We start from the raw sequence: 14600 nt of genomic DNA, 5'->3' as shown, positions 1-14600 counted from the left end.
AGTAATTTCCACTCTCTCTTTATTTTAAAGACAGATGTCCATAGTTCCATGACAAAAATACACCTACGCTAAATTTTAATAGTGATAATAGAAAAAAATTACTGCATCTTCCCCAAAGTATTAACACTTGAGTAACTCAATGGATCTGAATATTGAATCTGGAAAGGAAAAATGTATGTTACAAAAAAAAACCGCAGTGAAGCATTGCAGTTCGATATAATTGGGATACTTGCCAGAGACACTTTTAAAAAAACTAAACTGGCACTCGAAAAAGAACACATACCTTCGCCAAGGCCCAACAGTCCCTTAAATTCGATTAAGTTGCAGCAGATTTCAGACACTCATAGTTATCAGTTCCCTAAATATACCAATTTATTTTAGCATTTTACCAGGTTACAGTGAAAATGTCAAAAAACTACCTCACGATCTTACAAGGTTAAAGAAAGCGAGTGGATTGTATGGTTTCCTTCTCGGCCCATCTCACATCCCTGCTTAATCCTGCTGACAAACAAACCAATGGACGGGGTCAAGAACAAAGCCTCCTTGGCGGAGATTACAAACTGAATGAATACATGTGCTCCCATAACATAAGAGCTCATTGGATGATTAAAATCCTCATTTGGTGTAAATGGAAAGTGTCCAAAAGAGTCTTGGAAAGTTTGTGTGTTTGGAAAATGACGCTGCATGTTTGTGTCACTGTTCTCCAAAAGACAGAAAACACCAAAAACTTTGACTGAAGCCACTTTCAGGTATCTTCAGTGACTGATGACAGGGCTTTCAATCATATGTGCTCAAGCATGTCACAGCAAGGACGGCTACAACAACACATCAACGGTAATCACCATTTTACTTATCAATCTATATCAAACCTAGACAACCAATACGTCATGAGGAAAGGACAGTGAAGGATGCTTGTTGGACAAATGAAGACATCCTCGCTCTCTTTGAGGGGAGAGCTGGTCTTTCAGAGGGAGCGAGGAAGCAAAAGTTGGATCAGAAAATGTATCAAGGACGTAAAGATACAAGGACACAACACTCAGGAAGAAAATGCACAGAAAGTAATAAAAAGATGAAACGAGATTATAGAAAAAAAATAAAGGATATAAATGCAGCACGGTGGAGCAATCAGAGAAACCATGAAGGGGTTTTGTGCAATCCCGGTCTAATAGTCCTGCACTCTGCATTAAAGCCACACACACCAATTTTTCACATGGAGTTCAATTTACTTGTCACATGGAGCACTACTTAACAGTTGAATGATGCATTCTGCAGCTCTACAGGGAGCTTTACAAAGACTGAACAAAAAACACTGAAATCTAATGAAAGATGCCGACCGGTTGCATTACGGAAAGTGTTTCTGGAGCCTGGTCCATGCTAGAGACTAAAAGTTGGGACCTCTTGGCCTCTCCTGCTTCAACTCTGACCATTGCTAACTCTTCCAAAGAGGAGATGTTTTCAACCACGTCCACTGGTTGGTTGGATTTAGATGTCTGACTGGCTGACTGGTTGGTTATAGTTGGCTGACTGGGCCAATAGAGAACCCTTGGCACAGATCACGACAAAGGAATTTTAATCTGGCGTATTTAGCTAATATCTACAAGTGTGTACAATTGGTGCAGCTCGACTGGTGCCAGTTTCTTCTGCTTTTTATTTTTCGGTTATCCATTTCCTATCTGGTTATTTTTTCAGCTTTGTACTACTGCAGTAATCCCACGGATCATGTAAATTGAAAACTATGCATATTTCAAATAACAAAAAATACCATTTATGCAATGTGAGGTTTTTGTCCCCTGTAACTGAGTCGTGACTAATGGACGATTACCCTGCAAAACCAGAGAACAGCTGAAAATCAGCCGTGTTGAAACGTCTAAGTGCTGAACAGTCTTCCTCCCCCCTCCTGTAAAATACAAAATATTCCTCCCCTCTCCTCTCGGGGTCAAAATTGTCAACCCCCACCCCTGGACCCCTCCTCCCCCCTGTCTTTTTCTTCTTTTTTATAACTAGCTGCAAAATCACTGCTGTTCATTACCCAGGCAGGGTCAATTCCCCAAACAATGTGTTTGGTGTCACAATAAAAAGGGTGTTTTTTATGGTGCGTTGCAGTAAAATGCTATTAAAGAGATAAAACACCGGCAACGAGCATCAGGAGGATTATAAAAGGAATTGCCTTGATAAACTCCACATATCTGCGTGATGACACACCAGCAGCGCTGTCGCCGGGGAGGGGGAGTGGAGGCAGAGACAGGAGGAGCACATGGTCCAAGAGCTTGCACAGATTTACAGTGCCACCAGCTGGAGAGGTAAAGAGAGCAGCCTCCCCTCCTGGCCTGTGTCGAGCTCCGGTTCCACAAGACAAAAAAATATCAATTATAGGAATTCAATTTTTCATTCTGAGGCTTCAAAAGCATAAATTCACTTCTAGCTTCTTGACTGTGTTTTCAGGACTCACTGAACTGATTGATTTCTCAGCGTCTGTTGCTTCCACAAGCTCAGTCTCCTCTTTGTCACGATGATGCATGACAGAAAAACTGTGTCTGTGGGATTTTATCTTCGTTCTCCAACAGTCCAAAGACGTGAAGGCAACTGCAGAGACTAACTTGCTCATAGGTGTGAATGTGTGTGTGATGGTTGTTTGTGTCTCTGATGATCCCCCACCGCTCGCCCCAGTGTCAGCTCCGATTGGCTGCAGCTGCACGATGCTAAAAGGATGAACTATAATGAACGAATAAATGAATAAGTGAATTATTGAAAATGAAAATACCCACTGTTTATTTAATTGGTCTTTTGCTGCACTCTGGTGGTGACAGAGAGATCACAGCAGGTAAACAGTGCAGGTTTTACAGATAACATTAATTATAACTCTATTCTATGTCTTTCTAAAAATCACTTTACCTTGCAGCCATTGTTTATTTTTATTATTCATTCATAGGCAGGAGGAGGGAGATGATTGTGTTGAGGCTCGACACAGTGGAGACACAAACTAAATTCAGTTTGTGCTGCTACTGAAATATCTCTTTTTGTGCTAATCGGTTATCGATAATATAAGAATTGGTTTGATTATTATTAACGATGACGATAATAATAGGTATTGTTATTTCTTTCTAACCCTTTGTATGATTTGTGTGTATGGATGTGTTGTATTTTCACGTTAATTTAAATAAAGAAAACTATTATTATTATATAAAAGGGAGGATCTATCCAGTGTTAGTATGTCTCCCAATAAAATGCTCCACGACTGCGGAGGAAGTGGTTCAGATTAAATACTAATTTAATTCCCCTGCTCTTCTCACACATTCATAATCATATGAGGCAACTAGAAATAAAATAAACTAATAATCATAATAAAACAGTTCATAAAATCAAGAAATCACAAATATTCAAAGAGAAAAGACAATTTAAAATAAACAGAATCTACATGTTTAAGTTCCAGATACTAATAAACCATAACCATTATTTTAATATATACTTTATTTTTATATCATTATAAACTGCTCCTCGTGAGGTCGTGTGACCCTCGTCGATTGAGGGGGGAGGGGGGGGAGGTGTCGTCGCGGTTCGTCTCTTCTCGGCCTTTTCCGGACATCTCCGTTCGGCCTTCGTGTGTTTCCGCTCGGCGTCGCCATCTGCTTTCTCGTCCTTCTCCAATCTCCGTGTTGTTGTTCCCGGTGACGCGGCGGAGGTGTAGCCTGACGCGGGCTCTTACGTGTCGGCCGGAATAAAAGTGGAGCTCCGGAGGCCCCGGGAGTGACGAGGGGGAGTCCGTACCGGTAAGGACGGAGCGGTGTCCGCGGCTCGGGGAGGGGGGGGACTCGGGTCGCGGCCGCAGACAGTGTCGGTCTGGTCGGGTTCGGCCCGAAGGAAACAAAGAGATCATGGCGCCGCGGCGCGTTTGCAGCGGGATGGAGGGAGGGAGGCTGCGGCTGCATCGGGAGGAACCGAGCCGCTGCTCGGCTGTGACAGAGACGCGGGGAGGGACAGTTAGTGCGGGAACACGTCACTTACCGCAGACACGAGCCGCGATCACACGCTGCCGCTGCGGGGAGAGGAGGGACGCTGCCCCGCGCCGATCTGCGCCGTTTTCCCCCCCTGAACTAAAATTCGAACCAGCGGCTGCGACATTTGCATCATGTCATGTGTTCAGCTCCCGGTTCGATGTGTTTCTGACGGTGGATCCTCTTCCTCTCCCGCTCAGGGTCGTGGGGGTTGTTAATGGGGTCGATCGGCGCTCGGAGGCCTCGCTGTGAAAACATGAACTCGGGCCTGAGAGATTCAAACTAACGCACATCTGCACAGTTTGTGGTTGTTCGCTTTATCCGCCGGGATGTGACCGGTGTGTGCGGAGGAGGGGGCGGTGCCCGGCCATGTGTCTCTGCTGTCACACACACACACACACACACACAGTCACACACACACACACACACTCGCCAGCTCGGAGAGGTTTTTGAAAAGCAGAGGGAGAAATGCGTGAGGCCAATCATGCAGCACAGGGAAGCTACGCACAGTGTGAGATCACCGAGCTCGTCCCAGATCAACACAGATCAACCTCTTCGCTCACACCACACACAAGTTCAACACACTCACTGCAGCTCTCCATCAAACTTCCATTATCCAATAACAACCATCAGCTGTGGGATCAACAGTGTTGACATCACACCTCTTCATGGAAAGTCACTTTTTATTGTTCTTTCCTGACATTTGCAGTCACCACCTCAGCGTCTTTGTTTGGCTTTTTTCGTGAGTTAATTGTCTTCACTTGTCCATCTGGTGCTCAATTCTCCTTATTACATTTTAAAGGTTCAGTGTGTAGAAGTTAGTGATATCTAGTGTTGACGTTGCAGCTGAACACCCCTCACCTCCCCTCTGCTTCCAAACATGAGAGAGAAACTGTGGAAGCTTCAGTTGTTATAAAAACTCAGAAGGTGTTTAGTTTGTCCAGTCTGGACTAATGTAAAAAACATGGCGGCCTCCGTAGAGAGGGTCCCCTCCATGTAAATATAAAGTATTTAAATATAAAGGCTCTTTTCTGGGGTAAAGAAAACTACAATTCATACAATTTAGATGAAACGAACTAGTTAAAACATCATGAGGATTATTCTACATTACATTTCTGCCAATAGATCCTTTCACCTAAATGTTACACACTGGAGCTTTAAAGGGTCAGTGTGTAGAAGTTAGTGACATCTAGTGGTGAAGTTTCATGTTGCAGCTGAACTCACGTCACACTCCCCTTACAAACGTGAAGCTGAACCTAATGGCAGGCTTCAGTTCTCATAAAAACTCAAAAGGTTTAGTTTGTCCGGTCTGGGCTAAAACATGTCATCCTCCATAGATGTAAATATAAAGTGTTTAAATATAAAGGGTCATTCTACGGTAAAGAAAACTACAATTCATACGATTGAGATGAAACACGAGTGAAAACATCACCAGGATTATTTTATGTTCACTTTTTATACATTAGAAAAACATTAAATTGTCCTTTTCATGTTTTCAATATAAACAGAAATTTAAAGATTTCACACAATCGCTTTTTAAAATATCTAATTATATATGTAAGTTGTTGCAGAAGTACACACCACTAAATACAGAGAAGAACCATGAATGTACATGGGATGGATCCTTTATTCTTGAGATCACTTTGTTGTAAGATGATAAACGAGTCTTGTTTCTATTTCGCTTTGTCGTTCCTAAAATTTGGATAAACATGGGCTCAGATTTCTGAGATTCAGAAGCACTTTTGTAATAATGCAAATCTATTAAAGTAGAATGATTCAGTGCAGCTTCCACAAAGTTCACTAGTTTTTTCCTAATGTGTAGTTACACACAAAGCACACGTCCCTGAACTTGTGGCACGTGAACCGTCAATGATCCTGGTATTGAAGTTCAGTTTTAACAGCTTCTGTTCATTTCTCCTTCCTCAGCTCGGCCGATGAAGATGGAGTCAGCAGAGGCTCAGCAGGAGACTGCTGTGACTGAGACCGAAAACCAGCACATCACCTCGGCACAGATCGCAACTCTGGCACAGGTAACGTATGGCGTTAATTACCCCTGATCCCTGACGGTGCGAGTTGTGTTTCCTGAAAAACATGTTCACTCAGTGAAGTAAGGTTTTTATCTGTATGTGCTGTTGAGGGTCAGGACGTGCAGCAGTTTGAAAATACCCGTTTTTATCGTCACAAATGTTCTTGAAATATTAAACTTCACATGGTCACGTCTCTTTTTCGAATTACAGGTATCCATGGCAACAGGCCACGCCTCAGTAACAGGTCCCACGGTAACGCTGGTCCAGCTTCCCAATGGACAGACAGTTCAGGTCCACGGTGTCATCCAGGCTGCACAACCCTCTGTCATCCAGTCCCCACAGGTCCAAACTGTACAGGTAGAAACCTTCGTGCTGTAATTATCCAGCCACGGCATAAAGAGCTTTATTAAAAGTTTAGTTTGATGTGTTTGTGTGTGGTTTGTCTGTTTGTTCCAGATCTCCACTATAGCAGAGAGTGAGGATTCACAGGAGTCAGTAGACAGTGTGACCGACTCTCAGAAACGCAGGGAGATTCTGTCACGACGCCCCTCGTACAGGTATTTACTCTTTTATTATTTGAAATTAGTTTTTTATTTGCCTGTAGGCAACATAATCAGCCCTTTTTTGCCCCATTTGGCTTTTTGCTTTCTATTGGATTTATCTAGTTTACAGCAAACTGTGATGATAGTCATCTCGATGTTGGAGGTTTATCAAACTCACATAATGAAAATGTGTAGACGTGCTCTTTTAATTGTTTTTCAGTGAAAAGCAAAAATAGTGAGAATTTTCTGTGCCGGGTGTGAAATTATCATCACACGGTGGAGCTGATGATTCCACATGAACCAGTTTGACATTTCTCTGTAACTACAGCCTCATATGAATAAATCCCACGGCTGTTTTCCCATCAGGAAAATCCTGAATGACCTTTCATCCGACGCGCCGGCTGTCCCTCGTATCGAGGAGGAAAAGGCTGAGGACGATGCATCTGCTGTGGCTGCCACCCACGCCATTACAACTGTGACCGTCCCCACGCCCATCTACCAGACCAGCAGCGGCCAATACAGTAGGTGATAGTTGGTTTGGTGGAGCTGAGGCTGCAGGTTGATTGAATTCAAACGTGATAGTTGGGGTAGTGAGTATTGTTTCCATGGCAAATGATCCTTCTGTGCTTCTGCTTCCCCTTAAGACAAAAATAGAAACGTGGCGATGTCTCAGCTGTTGTTGTCTGGCTTTGTGTTTCTTTCTCGGTGCGGTGTAAGGAACTCATTACTTTATTCATTTAAGCACCTGTTTGTTTTCTCAACATTAGTCTGTGGAGTTTTTCTGGGGTCAGCATATCACACAAATCAAGTAAATATGATGCAATACATTTTGTCTGAACAAAGTGTAAGACATAAAACTCTAAATCTAAAATCAAAGCAGATCTGGAGAGCAAATCATTTCCTGGCTGCTCTGTTGTTTGCTGCTTTGGCTTTCCACCCAAAGTGCAAAAATTAAATTTGACTGTTTTTTTAATCTGAATTTAACAAGGTTTTAATTTCTCCCCGTCATCTGTCCCTCTCTCTAAATCACACAGTTGCCATCACACAGGGCGGGGCCATCCAGCTGGCTAATAACGGTACAGATGGAGTCCAGGGCCTTCAAACTCTGACCATGACCAACGCCGCGGCTGCCCAACCCGGAGCCACCATCCTCCAGTATGCACAGACCAGTGACGGCCAGCAGATACTGGTTCCCAGTAACCAGGTGGTGGTCCAAGGTGAGTGTGTGGATCTGTGTTACCTTTGATTATAGCCATTTTATTTGTAAAGTATTTCTGTCTAATCAGGGTAATCTTCTGTTTATGGCAGTAAAGACAAAATGCTTCTGCTCCTGTTTGTCAGTAAACAAGCAAATTAAACACTGATTGTTTTCATCAAGGGTCAAATTTAACATCCGCATTCCTCCGTCTGCACCTTTCAGCTGCCTCTGGTGACGTCCAGGCGTATCAGATCCGGGCCGCCCCCACCAGCACCATCGCCTCTGGGGTGGTCATGGCCTCTTCACCCGCCCTGCCCACCCAGGGAGGCACTGAGGAGGTCACTCGCAAGCGGGAAGTCCGCCTCATGAAAAACAGGTTGGAACTTTACGTGTTAATAATTTTATTTGCGTTGGAAATTTCTCTGCGTCTGCAGCTGCTGCCGTCTGGAACTACGACCAGAATAAGTCTAGTATTACACTCGTGAAGTATTTTAGTAGGAACACATGGATTTTTACTTATTAATGCAGTTATACAATACGATGTGTAAAAGCCTGCAGATCAAATGTGATCTCAGGGACAGATGATTATTGGTAACCACTCTTTACTGTGGTGAGTTGAACATCTTCAGCTGCAGCAGACCATGTCGAGTTTCTCTCATAATGAAAAACCTGGTGAGTAAAAGTAAGAAATAATAATATGAATTTAAAAAAACAATTAGTAGGGTTTCAGGTGATTTATTATAAAATTGAATTCCAACTTTTCATTGGGTATGACTGTTGCTCCTCGTTGGTTATCCATTCTGAACCATAAACTCCCAAATCGCCCCAAAACCCTAGAAACCAAACAAAAACCCAGATTGTGTCTTATCGTCCCTACAGAGAAGCAGCCCGTGAATGTCGCAGGAAGAAGAAGGAGTATGTTAAATGTCTGGAGAACCGAGTGGCCGTCCTGGAGAACCAAAACAAGACGCTAATTGAAGAACTCAAAGCCCTTAAAGACCTTTACTGCCATAAATCTGAGTAGTTCATCGTACTGAAAACACCAAACTGGGCCAAGTAGCATTTCAGTTCCTTTCAAATACTTTGACTGTTTAATTCTGCCTGTCTGGCCTTCCAGTTTACACACGGCTGGCTCTTACTGACCAAGTTGCCCTAATTCAGTTCTGCTTAAACTACTTCAGTAGTCTGTCGGCATAATAAATTTAAAACAGACATTTTTACAGCGAAAACAAACTGAAAACAAACTTTCATCCAGGTTGGACGATGGATGATCCCAAAGTGCCAAATGAAACTTTATGAAACAGTGACATCTTTTACAGGGTAGAATCAGCTGCTGGCAACAGTTAAGATGTTGCTTCACACTGATTTGTCAGTGACGCTGCGTCTAATTGTCGTAGTTTTGGTATTAATACCCACATAACTAAGATTGAACTCATCATCCAAACTAGAACCTGACTGATGCAGAGTTTTGGGGCTAATATATCAGACAAGATATTTATTTTTCAAAATAAATATATATACATCTTAGGCACCAAAATCTAATCTTTGTGGTCGAGTGAAAGTTTGCAACAAATTTGAAGACGTTCCCTCAGGCTGATCTTAAGATGTCAGCAGAACATACTTTGTGGGGAAACTTTGACCTTTGACCTTTGGCTACTGAAATCTAATCAGTTCATCCTGAAGTACAAAAGTGAATATTTGTACAAGATTAGAGGACGTTCTGTCACTGGCTGTCACTGGCACAGAGGCATAAATACTATACAAGTAAAATGGAAACTTAGATGCACGTCTTTGCTGCATCGTTTATTCTGCAAAATAAAAAATGTTCATATTGTCAAACACAGATACTGATTTGTCTGTTAAAGGCTCATATCGGCCAATTTTCATCAGCCAACCAATGAATCAGTCCGGATCTAATCCTTGAGCAATAAACCTGCCACGACATAGTTCCACTCTCCACAGTCACAGTCACGTTCCACCTTTGGTTAAACCTTTCGTTAAACCTTTAGTTAAACCTTTCGTTAAACTCTGGCATCTGTGTGCTGTAAACTGTGCTGCACTGCATAGTTCTGCATGTTACGTCAGGTAACAAGTAGTAAAGAGATATTTTAGTTGTTGTTTTTTAATCCTGTATTTTCTTTGGGTTCTAAGCGATACACAAGCCAAGTTTGAAGTCGATAAACGTTTCTCTGTTAATATGGTTTAATTGTTGAAAGGATTTTAAAAGCTCAGACTTCATTGGCCTCATGTGACTCCAGTAGAGTATTTGTGTTTTATATTGTATGTAAGCAATAACGGCCACTACCTGCTATGGTTGCCTGCAATTTGATTTTACTCACGCTATGATAACATGTTATGATTTATCATTTTACACAAATCTGCCAAATATTCGTAACTGAATATTCACGGTGGTGAGTTCAGTTTTAAACAGAATCCCATCCACAACTACGACAACAAGACGCAGCTTCTAAACAAAGTCATAAAAGATTCATTGACTTTAAGTACTGTTCTAAATTGTGATCGTTGTACATGTCAGTGTGTTCAAAAACATATTTAAGTCTCAGTTTGTTTAAAAGCTAGAACTCGTACCTGACTGCTCAGACAAGCTCAGTGGCAGTTAAAGCTTTTGAATTTATTGTCTCTACTTGATCCACGTCCGGATCCGAACCAACCTCTCAACAATGCAGCTGCTTCTAACTTGGACTCTACGACTAATTTGGCACAAAGTAATTTCTTTATCGTAACTTCTGAAGATGCTACCAACTGCCGACGGTGAGAGAAGTGACTCACAGACGACAGTGGTGTGTGTGTGTGTGTTAGAAGAAGGGATGTTTTGATTTTAATTTTTGTTTATTGCTTGTCCACTACAGAAGGTTGACGGAGCTGCTATTAAAATAAGGTTAGTAGCAGGCTGAAGCACAGTTTTTAAAGAAGAATTGTTTTTACAACCTGGGGTCTCGTTTCGATTGTTCACCAACGTTCGTGTGGGTTCAGTTTAACGTCCAGAAGGCCGGCAGCACAAGGAGCCAGTTTATATAAACAAAATGATTTAGGAGTGAAAGTAAATCTGAATGCTGGTTATTACAAATATTTGTTGTTCCAGAAAAACTTTACAGAACTACTTCCTGTTTTTCGTTGATTGGCTGAACTTACTGCATTTCTGCGCACAAGTACATTTTCATATTACATTTATTTTAAATTTTAATCAACATTCTTGTGTGTTTGGTTTTAATATCTGGAGGTTTGTTTATAACTCACCCACTGTGTTTCCCCCACACATCAGCAGTTCACTTTATTGTCTCTTCACACATGAGATCGATCTCTGTAAGATTTTTTTTGTCAAAGATGCAGGTTGTACAAAAACGCACATTCCTAAGTAGTAATGTAATTCCAGCACCAGGGACGTAGTTCTATAAAAATGTTGTTGTGTTGCGGTAAACTGTCGGCGTGGTGTCGAATCAGACAAACACAATCAAACTTTTAATTTCACAGTACGTCTGTTAAACGGTGGTAAAACATGGATTGCAACAAGGAGCCATATTTTGAATGTGGTGTGTAGCAGATTGAATTCTTTATGAAATATAGGCTACAGGAGTTTAACACTAATAATCAATAATCTGTTGGGAGGAGATGGATTTAATGGGACTGTGTGTGGTTTTTGAGGAGATGTGTGTACGTATTTGTTTATTTTTTTATATCAGTGTATATAGTCTCTACAGCATGTGTAGACCTCATGTATTTCTGTTTATTTGATATGAAAAAAATGTTCTTATGGCTTGTATGAAACAACTTTGAATATTTGTAACATATGTCACTGTATAATAGAGGACGATGTATGTGTATATCCACCAGGCCTACCACCATCATGGCAGCTAAGTGTATGAAAAAAAAAGGCCTTTGTTGGACTTGTTGAATATTTTGGAGTGTTGTACTGTTCCGGATCAACAGTGTTTTGTTTGTAGAGTTTGTTGAGAGCACTTGGGGTCCACGACTTTTTATCAGCTTAAAAATTGACAATTTTATTTGTTGGACACCTGCACAGAGGAGCCCCCCGTGGCTTCAAACTCAGCCACGTGTTTGTTTTTAACTGAAAATGTATTTTTATGTCATAGACCTGAGCAGAAACAGCTCCATCACTTGGCTTTTTTTTTTTTTTTTATCTGCTCGGTCATCATATGAAAGCACATGTTTTCTTTCCACTGGAGCCCTTCATGTGTTTATTTTTTACTGTGCATTGATTTTACTACAACGTTACATGAGATTCTGACAGTGGTTCCAGTGGTAAGATGGATGTCAGTTTACCAATCCTCAACTTAGATGGCTTTTGATTTCAAACTAACCTGAATCAAAGACAAACTAAGATATCTGATGTTTTGAGGTGACAGATTAAGTTTTCCTGTTTCCTCACTGTTAAGATTTGAAACTTAGACTCACAGAGTCTGGGTTATACTTGTAACTTCTATTCCTGCGCGGCATTAAAGTTGTTTCTTGACATCGGAAACAAGAGGTTTGACCAAATCAATGTAACTCGAGGTCTATTTATTAGCTTTTTCTAGAGCTTTCAAGTGCATCTCTGCAGATGCAGTTCACTCACTTGTCAATGAATGGAAGTGGCGTCATGTGGGTGTGAGTAATAAGCCCTGTCTCTGTTCAAAGATGGTCATCTGACAGCTAGTAAGTTAGTAAGTGGAACTTGAGATAATATTATTATTATATTGTTAGCTAAAAGGAAATTTATGGGAACTACTAGTGGCTCTAACAGTCATTGTCTTTTAAAAAATATATTTTTTCATTTTTGTTTTTCAGAAATCATCTGTTCATGGTAGCTCTTCTGGTTTTATTTTTCTAGCTGAATCATTTTGATATTGTACAATATGTACTTTATGTAGGATAATGAGGATTAAAGGGTTGAATTGGTTAAAGAAATCACACAGCACTTAATACTTGACTCTACTGACCCACAACACGTTAGCATGTACTGTAGCTGTACATGTCATCCGTCAGTCTCTAGACTCAACAATATGCAGAGTTCATCTTTTTTAATGCATTTCACTGGATGAACCGAGTCAGACAACACCCTGCGCCTCACTGATTGTAAAACGGATTTAAGAAGATAGGAAGCAGCAAGTTTGAAACGTGTCATTCCAATACCTGAGTTACTGAGGTGAAAACTTTTTAAACTTTACTCTGAGAAGAAAACATGATTTTCCACCTGTAATTCACACATCAAGTGCTGGTGCTGAATAAAATCTAGTAAGATTTTGTTTTGTTGATTTGACATAGTGAGCTCAACTTTGTGATGTGATGACAAATATCTTCAATCAAAAACCAACAATGTTTTCATTTCTGTGCCAGAATAGTTTATAACCACGGTTCTAAGATCTATGTGCATGAAAAAAGATTGAAATCATTGTGTGTAAAGTATATATATATATAGAGAGAGAGAATTTCTAGAGCACTGATAACATTTTTCTAACTTTTAATGTGACCAATTTATATATTGCCCCTTTTACAAGTTATCAATTTAAATTCTGTGTATTGTATATTATCTTGTAGAGACAAGATAACTCGATGATGCATTACATCCTGTTTGTTTCAACATTGTTTAAACCGAACCAGCCCATTAATTGAAAGTGCTGTTACTCTGACATCACTCTTTTGTAAACACTTACTATGTCGCAATAAACTGCTCTTGAAGATAATCACATTTTATTGTTCATTAATTGTGTTTGAACATTTTATTTATGATAGACGATGATGATGACTTAGGAACAGGTACTTTTTAAATCTGAAAAAGGGACAATTATAAAAAATGATTGCAGTTTTTATTATTCTGCTAGGGTTCACTACGTCTCTCGTGATGTTTCATTGTGCAAGACTCATGACAGGAAAGAGAGAGCCCCATTAATAAACTCCAATTGTGAGTTTGAAGATAAACTACTGAATTAGAGATTACATTTTAATCCTAACCTTTCATACTGTGACAAAATCCAACTGTCTGCTGTAAATACTATGAATTGAGTATATATACCTGTTAGATACCGATAAACATATTCTAGTAAAAAGTGCAAGCGAAGTCTTAAAGAGCGAAACTCAGCTAGGTACATTAGAATTGTGTCACCTTAAAGGTTCAGTGTGTAGAATTTAGTGACATCTAGTGGTGAAGTGTCATGCAGTTGCATACCCCTCACCTCACCTGTGGAAACCTTCAGTTGTCATAGAAACTCAAAAGGTTTAGTTTGTTAAAAACATGGCGGCCTCCGTAGAGAGGATCCGCTCCCAATGTGATCACCAATGCTGCGTTCCATAAAACTCAGAAGTCGGATGTTCTAACTTGAAATATACGAGTTCAGACTTCCAAGCGTTCCCATGCACGGTGATGACATGACGCCAAACATCTGTCTGAGTCAGAACTCTTTGAGTGGCGTTCCGTTGCACTTTTTCCAGCAGGAGGTCGGAAAAATTCCCACATCCCAGTTGTCTGGAACACGTGTTTAAATATAGAGTTGCTCATTCTGGGATAAAGATAAAACAAGTCGTATAATTCAACGCCAGTGGAAACATCTCCATGTTTTAATGGTTTCATCTCAACTCATCAGGTTGTTTATCACTGATGTCATGAATGAAGAGGGAGGCTTTGATTGACAGGTAGGGGGTGCAATAGGAGGCCGGCTTCAGTGAAAAAGGGTGTGGCCCAGTGACGATTTAAAAATAGCCTCGTTGTGAATGTGTTCCGCTGGTTTAAATCGTCTGTGACTGACAGCTCCTTCAGCCAATCACCGGCTCTCAAACGCCCCGGTTTCGTTTCTCCAGCCAATGGGGGTTGAAGTGAACCCCTGCC

The 14600-nt window shown here is 40.9% G+C and overlaps 1 protein-coding gene across 1 annotated transcript; it reads left to right on the top strand.

Moving 5' to 3' along the window:
- The first annotated feature begins 3652 nt into the window (after positions 1 to 3652).
- creb1b (cAMP responsive element binding protein 1b) lies at positions 3653 to 13461 on the top strand. Its single transcript, XM_020105101.2, has 8 exons — positions 3653 to 3767; positions 5919 to 6022; positions 6230 to 6376; positions 6476 to 6576; positions 6928 to 7082; positions 7596 to 7778; positions 7982 to 8135; positions 8639 to 13461. The coding sequence occupies exons 2-8, from the start codon at positions 5927 to 5929 to the stop codon at positions 8781 to 8783; spliced, it is 981 nt and encodes a 326-aa protein (XP_019960660.1). The 5' UTR covers positions 3653 to 3767; positions 5919 to 5926; the 3' UTR covers positions 8784 to 13461.
- The last annotated feature ends 1139 nt before the right edge of the window (positions 13462 to 14600 follow it).

The sequence above is a fragment of the Paralichthys olivaceus genome, chromosome 10 (assembly GCF_024713975.1).
Source record: "Paralichthys olivaceus isolate ysfri-2021 chromosome 10, ASM2471397v2, whole genome shotgun sequence".
NCBI lineage: Eukaryota > Metazoa > Chordata > Actinopteri > Pleuronectiformes > Paralichthyidae > Paralichthys > Paralichthys olivaceus.
This window is presented reverse-complemented; position numbering and strand designations above follow the sequence as displayed.

Bases quoted from the DNA above. Each gene is read 5' to 3' on its own strand.
- creb1b (XM_020105101.2), top strand. From the start codon at position 5,927: ATGAAGATGGAGTCAGCAGAGGCTCAGCAGGAGACTGCTGTGACTGAG. The intron at 6,377-6,475 runs GTAGAAACCTTC...TGTTTGTTCCAG, and splicing joins CACAGGTCCAAACTGTACAG to ATCTCCACTATAGCAGAGAG. The intron at 7,779-7,981 runs GTGAGTGTGTGG...TGCACCTTTCAG, and splicing joins TAACCAGGTGGTGGTCCAAG to CTGCCTCTGGTGACGTCCAG.